Source organism: Kogia breviceps, chromosome 2 (genome assembly GCF_026419965.1).
Source record: "Kogia breviceps isolate mKogBre1 chromosome 2, mKogBre1 haplotype 1, whole genome shotgun sequence".
NCBI classification, from domain to species: Eukaryota; Metazoa; Chordata; class Mammalia; order Artiodactyla; family Physeteridae; genus Kogia; species Kogia breviceps.
Window position 1 is genome coordinate 16,566,422 of NC_081311.1, and position 10,465 is coordinate 16,576,886.

At 36.1% G+C, this 10,465-nt stretch overlaps 1 protein-coding gene across 5 annotated transcripts in view; it reads right to left on the bottom strand.

The window, feature by feature from the left end:
• Positions 1-10,465, bottom strand: part of NHLRC2 (NHL repeat containing 2) — a 66,750-nt gene that overhangs the window by 54,894 nt on the left and 1,391 nt on the right. For all 5 annotated transcript variants that reach the window (XM_067024598.1, XM_067024597.1, XM_059054834.2 and 2 more), the window contains exon 2: positions 8,079-8,231. In XM_067024598.1, coding sequence (XP_066880699.1) covers positions 8,079-8,231 — 153 coding nt within the window. The remainder of the gene's footprint in view (positions 1-8,078; positions 8,232-10,465) is intronic.

Below are 10,465 nucleotides of genomic sequence, written 5' to 3' on the forward strand. Positions count from 1 at the left end.
GCTTTGCCTAAGTCCTCTGAACCACTTTATATTTTTTTCATGGACTCTTTTAAGCCTCTCTCATTTCTGTTCTCAGCACCTGCTGGCTAGTAGTAGCAGGACCTTTAATGGAATCAGGTTTATTTCACAACTTACAGGTAATTTGAAGGCCATGGTATTCTCTGTCTCCTAGTATTGCTGAACGTAGGATCAAGTGTGGTTCTATTTACTCTCCCTGTTGTTTTTATGTTTGGGGAGCAGGGAAAAGGGACATGGGGAGATTCAAAATTAGGTAGCCACCATTCTCCTCCAAACCCAGAAGTAGCAGAGATAGATTTTTAACATCAGGTTTATTGAGATACAATTTAAAGTAATTTTGTACTTTGATAATTTGTTAATTGAGTAAATAAATATAACTGAGTCCTAAAACCAGCCTCTAACTTAATGGAGAAGAACTAGAAGTTTTCCAGTAAGATAAGGAACAAGGCAGGGATGTCCACTGTTTACACTACAATTTAACAATGAGTAGGAAGGGTGGTAGTAGACAACAAAATCAGACAAGAGAAATAAGTTATAGGCGTAAGAATTGGAAATTATTTTCTTTGCAGATAATACGATAGTATGTTAGGGAAACTCCAGAGAATCAATTACAAAACTAACCCAAATAATAAAAGATTCAGGAAGTTGTGGAATATAAAATTAACACACAGAAATCAATAGACTTTATATACCTACATAATACCCAGTTTTGGAGGATATAATGGTAAACAAAACACCATTTACAATAAATAGCCATAAACATATGAAAAGACTTGTTCAACTCCACTCTAAAATGCAATTTAAAACTACACCGAGGGGCTTCCCTGGTGGCGCAGTGGTTGGGAGTCCGCCTGCCGATACAGGAGACACGGGTTCGTGCCCTGGTCCGGGAAGATCCCACATGCCGCGGAGCAACTAAGCCCGTGAGCCATGGCCGCTGGGCCTGCGCGTCCGGAGCCTGTGCTCCGCAACGGGAGAGGCCACAACAGTGAGAGGCCCGCGTACCGCAAAAAAAAAAAAAAAAAAAAAACTACACCGAGATACCATTTCTCATATACTAAACCAGTAAAAATGTAAAAATATGTCAACACATTTTACTGGAGCGGCAACGGGGAAAGAGACACCATACACTGTTCGTGAGAATGCAAACTGAGGGAATTCCCTGGCAGTCTAGTGGTTAGGACTCTGCGCTTCCACTGCAGGGGGCCCAGGTTTGATCCCTGGTCAGGGAACTAAGATCCTGAAAGCTGCATGGTGCGGCCAAAAAAAAAGAATGCAAACTGGTACAGTCCTCCTGGTATGGAACATGGCAATATCTAACAAAACTGTATATACATTTAACTTTGACCCAGCAATCCCACTTCTAGGAATTTACCCTTAAGATATACTACCAGCAGTACAAAAATGTATCCGCAAGATTATTCACTGTTTCTAACTGTTAAATATTAGAAACAAAGTAAGGGCCAATACATAGGACAGGAGAGAGGCTGAATAAATTATGGTATACACACACACACACACACACACAAAGTACTATGCAGCTACTAAAAATAACCAGGAAGTTCTTTATAAACTGATATGGAGTGACTATCAGGAAAAATGTCGCACGATAAAAGTGAAGTGCACAAAAATGTCAGTAGTATGTCAGTTGTTATGTTAAAAAAAGAAGAAATTTTTAAAAAGAAAAAGAATGGGACAGAAAGAATGAGAAGGTAGGAATAGGCAGAAGAGATGGGTGGATGGATCTATACTTTCTGTATAGTTCTGACTTTCAGACCACGTTATAATTTTGCATACTCGAAAACAAAATCAACAGAAATGGAGAAAGGGGGCCTAAAAATACAAACAGAAACAAAGGAATCTATAGCTATATTTCAAATGAATAACATAACCTCATGGGGGGTGAGAGGGACTAGTTTAAATTTTTTTTTCTTTTTTCTTTTTTTTTTTTGCGGTACGCGGGCCTCTCACTGTTGTGGCCTCTCCCGTTGCGGAGCGCAGGCTCCGGACACGCAGGCGCAGCGGCCATGGCTCACGCGCCCAGCCGCTCCGCGGCACGTGGGATCCTCCCGGACCAGGGTACGAACCTGCACCCCGTGCATCGGCAGGCGGACTCTCAACCACTGCGCCACCAGGGAAGCCCAGTAATTTTTAAATTAGTTGAGAGGGACTGGAAGCAAAGACACCCCACTAGTAACAAGCACGTCTAGTGCCCAGATCTTAAGTTTCTCAAAACCATTCCCAATGTTCAATACTAAAAGGAATGAGAGCTCCTTGGAGAAGTGGCTGATTCAGAGATGGGGCTGGGAAAGTACAAGATGAACCCGGAAATATTTTGTTGTGACAAGTAAAAAAGTGCTCAGAGAATGATAAGGACATGTCAGAAGGACACAGGCGATAGCTTGAAAGGGGATCCCAATAGTCAAATACAGAAAATTTGAAAATCAAAACAAATGATCAATGATTTATAATAAATTTAAAAAGAAACCATGAGTTGAGTCCAAATATATTTTACATATATAATATATAGAGACAATATATATCTTAACATATTACTTCAAAAAATGTATTTTTTTCCTTTGGTCAATATATCCCAACACTTCTTTGAAAAAGTGATGACTGAGGTGAGATCTAAATGATGAGAAGATGTTAACTATGTGAAGAGAGCAACAGAGGAGATTTCAGGGAGAGAAAACAACACGTTGAAAAGTGGGACAAGACAGAGACTGAAGAAGCTAAGTGACTAAACACAGAGAACAAAGGGGAGCATGGGACAAAATAAGAATAAACATTACGGATAGGGTCAGTCTCGTAGTCATAATAAGGATTGAGATCTTTTTCTTAAAAGCAATGGAAGTCAGATGGAGAATGAAGTGCAAGTCTCAAAGATACTTCAAACTAAACTCATGAACTTCCCCTCCAAACGCCTTTTCTGCAGCGCTTCCTGTCACCAAATGGCACCACCGTCTTTCCAATTATACAAGACAGAAACCTACCTAGGATATCTCTGTATTAACCAACTAGCCCTCTCTCATCACCCATAGTTAATCCATGAAGGAGTCCTATTGATCTTATCATCTATAACGGGCTAAGCTATTATCATATCTCACAGGGAGCACGATAGCCTTGTCACCAATCCATTTCTTGTCCACTAATTAGTTGCCCACCCAGGAGATGAACTGATCTTTAAACAACACAAATCTGATCACATCACCCTCCGGCAGAAAATCCTTCCTAGGCTTTCCCAATGGAAAACCACACGCAAAAACCACATCTCACTTCTCCAGTATCTTTTTCCACTCTTCCTTCCCTCCCTCAGGGTACTGTAGCACCCAGGACTTTCTTCAGTTCGTCCAGAATATCATTATGCCTCTTGCTTTAAAGCCTTGACACACAGTGTCTCTCTGCCTGGAACGTTCTCACCTAGTAAAGTCATACCTGTCTTTTAGATCTCAGGTCAATTTTTACTCTTAAAAAAGCTTTCTTTAATTCTTCCAGATTAGAGTAAACCTCATTCATTATTTGTTGTCATAGCAGTCTGTAATTTTCCTTCTTAGCACTAATCAGAAATTATAAAAATATTTGTGTGGCTATTGATTGTAAGTTTTCCCCTTGTTAGACTGTAATTCCTATTAATTATTTAGGGACCATACACTGTTTTATTATTTACCAGCATAGTGCCTCATACATAATAGGAAATGAATGGACAGGGCATAAATACTGAAGAAACATATTTGCACAATATATAAACCACATCATATTGTCTGAATAGAATATCTATATTGATCTACATACAAGGACAACTGCCAAATAGCTATGCATCTCATTTTTTCAGTGTCAACAACCTTAAAGTAAGTATACAGAAATTCTTCTTAAAATATTTTGCTTGTTCTATTAATCATACACAATAAAAAAATAGGATGTAAAAGATTCTTCCCTTTATGGATCGTTTGCCAACACATGGATCAAAACTACTACATTTAAAATAAAACATGGAAAAAAGAAAAGGAAGAAAGATGAGAGGGAGAGGAAAAAGAAAGGGAAAGAGAAAAGGTGAAACCAAATAAAAAGAATAATTGCTTCTAAAATATTAGTAATAAAATATCTTTTTAAAATCATTTAAGAAACTTCAGGGAATTCCCTGGCAGTCCAGGGGTTGGGACTCCGTGTTTCCACTGCAGGGGGCATGGGTTCGATCCCTGGTCAGGGAACTAACTACAAAGGTCTTATTTTTCAGAAACGTATAGACATATAGATACAATGATGCATAGTAGTATATAACATATCTATATATAGTATATAGCAGACAGTATAGTTTAATCACAGGCAGTATAATAACTTAGTTCAATGCAAAAACTAAAAATATTTAAGGAGTTTTAGATGTTACAAAACCTGTAAATTGAGGCATTTTGAGATATAAAAGATGAACAAGACTTTACCAGGCAAGAAGGATGAAGGCAGGTCACAGAGGTTAGAACACCCGAGGGAAGGGAGGAAGGATGTGGAGAGATGGAAACATGAAGTAAAAAAATCAAAATCACCCGAACGCTAAATTAAAGCAGAGAGCAGAAGCAAATGTGAATTTTTTTTAAATTTCAAAAACTGACATTTCCCTGTGTCTACATTTAACACTCTGAAAGTTTGCCATAAGTCAGCTAATATTTTCATCATACTTTTAACTATTTAAGAACAAAGAATAATCAGTATATGGGATACTGCAAAAACAAAGTGTGAAGTGTGTACAAAAAAGAGTTAACATAGCAGGCCCCACTACTATTCCTTCAAAGACCTGCTTACAGGGCTGGTCCTTGCCTGTATTTCAGAAGCATTCCCATCATTCCCAGAACTGGTGAGAGCAGCGCACAAGGCCTAATGTGCTGGGTGCTGTCTCTAGTGAGCTTCCCTGGTTGGCAACATCCAAACTCGTTGTAACAACTCCTTGCTGGGGGAATGAAGCACCTCTTATGCTACTCCACCAAAAGAGAACTCGGCTTGCTCCTGGATTCAGCCCCATGCGTTTTTTCCCTTGGCTGATTCTGCTTTGTGTCCTTTTGTTGTAATAAATTATAGCCATGAGTACAGCTACATGCTGAATCCTGTGAGTCCTCCTAAAGAATTATTGACCTGGGAGTGGTTTGGGGAACCCTGACACAGAGTAAAATTGTATATTGACTCATTAAAAGGTTTAGTTTCCCTATAAATTAGAAATACATTCTTCTAATTTTTAATAAAGTAAAAAATAGCATGTACCACATAACGAGAATACCAGCGTTTACTCAGCTGTGTTATGGCATTTAGGTTTTTAAAGTCTGATTTAATTATATATTAACATTCACCTAGCAAACACAATTTAAAATATGCCAAGTTTTCCTACTAGACATTTTCTTATAAAACAAGTACTTTTCCTTGATAGACATTGTGCTAAATTTGGGTATTATATATCATTAATGTATCCAGCATAAACAGGTAAAAGAAATTAGAAACCCTCAAGGAGAAACCAGAACCATTCATTACTATTAAGTATCTTTTTACTTTTGCTTTAGATCTTTGGCATTTATAATTTCTTTTAGGCTATTGTGAAAGTGATACCCATCACCATTACAAACCTGACTTTAAAAGCTGTTTACAGAGGAAGAAGACTGAGTATTAAAGTGGGCTTCTTTCAGTGTTTTTGAATTAAAATGCACTTTCCTCACTCAGCTGAGCATTTCCAGCTTACTGATAAAATGAACTGAATATTTCATGGAATAAAAACAGGCTGCTGAATGTCTCAAGAACATAAATAGCATTGCTGAAGATAAATTCAGAAACATATCAGACAGTAATAAGACACAACATCATGAAATTAGGAGATTGGAGTTAACATACACATACTACTATACATAAAATAGATAACTAACAAGGACCTACTGTATAGCACAGGGAACTCTACTCAATATTCTGTAAGAACCTATATGAGAAAAGAATCTGAAAAGGAATGGATATATACATATATATAACTCATTCACTTTGCTATACACCTGAAACTAACACAACACTGTAAATCAACGATACTCCAGTAAAAATTTAAAAAGAAAAAGACAGCAGCAAGAAAGCAAATTTAGTGACAGCCTACTGAACTTTCATATGATAATCTCTAGGTATGCCTGCTTTTGTGAACATGAACTGAGCTTATCTTCTAAGCAATACAAAAATCTTTTATTTCTAAGGTACCAGCATTTTCATACAGCAGCATAATAATGAAGTCACGTTTCTTTGAAATTACAATGTTGAAACCACTTACAAAGCATTTTACTTTTCAGAAGTGTATTTATATATAAAAAATAGTTATTATTTTTTGTCACATGTGTTATAAAAATACTTTCAGTAAACTGGTAAGGAGATTGTTAAGGATCCATTCGAAGAAGCCACTGAATTTGCTTCAGGTATGGGGTTAACCAATTAAGTTACAGTCCATTAGGGGTGATCTTAAGTAGGAAATGGTTAACTTTGGGATTTTTAACCCAGTCTGTAAGCGCCATTCTGAAACACATATCGTATTGTCATCCTCCTCTTAAACAAGTAAATCAAAAACAACAACCTTAAACATCTCTGTACTTTCAGTGGATGAAAAAGTCCATTAACTTAACTATTAAGAACATTATACAAAGCCCTTCATAACCAGTCTGAACCTAATCTACCTTCCTCCCCTTTAACTCTTCCCAGGGGCCCCTACAATCTTGCAACACTAAACTATTTACCACTCTCCAAACCTACTCTTCTGTGCTTCCCTCCTGGTTTACCTGTCTGTCACTTCCTCAGCCAGGAGTGTCCCTCCTGCCCCATTTTCATTTTCAGCTGCACTCCTGCTCATTTTTCAAGTTCCAGCTTAATTGTCACCTTCTCTTGAGAAATATTTTCCAAAGCTTCTAGGCAAAGCGAGTTACTCCTTTCCCCATGTTCCATAATGCTTTAATTCAACTTTGTTACATATTTTCCCAGCAGTTAGAGTACCCTGCACATAATACATACTCAATAAATGTATTTATTACATGGACTTGAACAAGACGCACAAGTATACAAAATGTAGGAGATAATGAAATACTCATGTTTCCTAAATATAGATGAATTTTTGAAAACATGGTTTAGCTATTGGGAATATTTGAGTTCTTGGTAAATCTCATCGATAGGCAATTCCAAGATACAGTCCATTACAATTTAAAAGCATCTGAAGTTTTACTTGCACTGAAGGTTTTATCCAACACTCTTTTTATTAAACTAAGTTTCAAGAAATCCTTCATTTTTGTACATGTATATTCTCACAAGATCAGTGACCCCCTCTTCTTTTTAGTCACTGCAAAGAGGACAGCTTCAATTAATTTAAGCCTAATTAAATGGAACCTTTAATTAGTTTCATTTATACCATATGCTCTCTTTTTAGAAAGTAAACAAGAAAAAAAATCTGAAAAAATGTCAAAGTTCTAAAGAAAATACTAAGTATAATCTCTTACATTTTCAGAATTTGTAATACCATAAAAAAGGATTTCCTAGTGTGCTTTGGAAAACATTAACCTTTATAAGTAATTTTTAAATAAAGCAGGGTCAAAGATAAAGTATCTGTTATAATATTTGCCTTCCAAAATATTAGTACAGGTAGTTTATGTCATTTGAAATTAAAGGAAGCTTATTCATATTTCCTAATAAGAACTTTAAACCTTTTTATCACAAGAAAAATATAAAATTAGTCACACATTTCATTCTTTCTTTTTTTCACAGAACAAACTTAGGTAAGTCCAGATATACAAAATGACCTTTTTAAAATACTTGATCATGAAAAAAGTAAACTATGTCCTATCTTTAAAGAAAAACCATAGACTAAATGCTGGTTCTTTAGGAAGGCAAACTATTATCACTAAGCCTAACTCTTCATGAAAAGGTACATGGAGCCCTTAATTCATAGATTAGAAATTACTTTAGAATCACTGAAGTCTTGGCAAATGTTTCATTCTCCTATGAGCAAAATGAGTCAGCTACTCTTCCAGTGACTATACCAGGACAGAAACCAATTAAAGCGCAGATACCTGTATCAGAGTATGAGTGTTCTAATGCATGAAGATCAGGCAATAGGTGAATACAGTTTATGCAGCAGTAGGTGAAGAAATCAAGGACGACCACTTTTCCACATAGATCCTTGTAGACAGAAATAGATTCTTCTGTGTTCAGCCACTCTAATCCTGAAATTTACACAAAATAAAAAATGATGAAAGGAAATGATAAAGATAATTTACTTAAAACTTTCTATTAAAATGTGAACAATTATTATTTCTAAGGAAGGGATTGGCAGGGCAGGAAGGGAGTGGGGAGGCAGGAGATGGGAAAAAGCTACTGTTATGAGACAGTCTGCAAATATAGTAAGAAAAAGCTACTAAATTCTTTCAGAAATGCTATATTAGTCTGTGTGTGAAAGGAAGTAAGATTAACGTATTTAGGTAAAAATAAGAGGAAATATAAAATATTAAAAGGACTTAAGTACATGATTAGGTACAAATGGGCTACTGAGAATGAAGGCCAACCTTAAGAATAAACTAAATATCGAAAAACAGTGCTAACATATAAGGATAAACATACAAAATACCTAAGCCAATTTCATAAGAGAAAGAGCTGAAATGCTCTGGATCTGAGTGAGACCTTAAATACAAAATATTTTAAATGCAAAGTTAAGCAAAACACACTGCTATTACTATAGATTTCATGGGAGCAACATTAATATTGAAGAAGAGCATGTTCCCTTCCCTCCAAAGAAAAGAAAAACAGAATCTCATTAATCTGTGCTTTTGTAAATTAGAACTTATAATTACTTGACCATGATTTACAATTTTACATACGCACTATGAAGAAAAATTTTGTTAAACAGAAGTAGATTAAAAGTACAGCATCTCTGTTTAACCAATTTAAGGAAACGAAGATAATGAGTTTGTTGCTTATAAGTAAATAAATGCAGCTACTAAAACTATTAATTATAACTTGAAGAAGGTATTTGGAAATATTTTATAGAAACTGAAAGCCAAAGCTGGGTGGAACAAATGAATAATAACAGCTAACAACTAATAACAGCAACTGAAGTTACTCAATTAAAACAAAATTCTAAAAAAAAAAAAAAAAAAAAAAAAATCAGCAAATGAAACTAATATGTCTGCCAGCCAGTCACACCTAGTGAGGTTTAGGGTACAGTGAGTTCTTAACTATCCATTTTGGTAAAGTTTTAATTGCATGTCAGATCAAGTGACCCTATAAAACTTCAAACTAATTATGTATATCTCCCGTTGCGGAGCACAGGCTCCGGACGCGCAGGCTCAGCGGCCATGGCTCACGGGCCCAGCCGCTCCACGGCATGTGGTGTCCCCTGCATCGGCAGGCGGACTCTCAACCACTGCGCCACCAGGGAAGCCGTAATTATATATATTTCAAATCCTAATTTTAAAATATTTATGAATTTGTCTCAAATTTATTTTCTGTAAATAGTCAAGTGACTTAGATTGGGGAGGCAGGGAAAGTATAATTACATGTCAGTTATTGTGCTAGGTGCTTACCAGACTTAATAATTCACTTTATAATAACAATAACAATGAATATAACTTTAAAAGCTGCTAACAATAACATTTACTGAGCTCCCCTATGAAGTTAAGAACTTTAGATATATTAGTCTGCATAATTAACCTGAAAGGTAAATAATTGCTTCCATTTTATAAGTGAGAAAAGTAAGGCTCGGCAAAGTCAACTAACTTGCTCAAAATCATGCAACTGACAAATGGAATAACTGGGATTTAATTCCAGGTCTGTCTGAATCCATCCATTATACCACACTGCTTCCCATAAAACATGTTTCTTTGAAGAAATTAACAAAGCACAGTGTTTTTGAGAGAGTTATGTTTATGACTTCCTGATTACAGTAACTGATAAAGAAACCAAGAAAAAACTCACATCTAGTATTCTGTTCTCAATAATCAGGTCCAGCAGAAAATTTGACTGTTGTCAAATATGAAGCCTGAATATTTTGTTGTATTACGTGTGAGTCACAAAGATCAAATCTCATAGTAATAAAATTCACTCATCGTAGGTACAAACAATAAAATAAAAACACTGGCCCAAATCCTAGCTGCTGCCATGCCCGTTTTACGACAGGGTATAATATATAACTAACTTCTTACAGACTTTAAAAACAAATACACGTTCACGTATATAAACTTTTAAAGTTTCTTTGATGGGATAAGCACTAATGCACCCAATTCTTTTGATAGAATTCCACAATAATTCAAGTCCAGTATAGAATAACAGATAAAATAAGCACGTATGAAGGCGAGCAAAAGGCTTCGAAAGACACGAGTCTGTCGTCAGAGGCAAGGTTCCAATAGACCTCCCATGAGATACTGAACCCTGCCACATCCAACCAATTAACTATACATGTGGT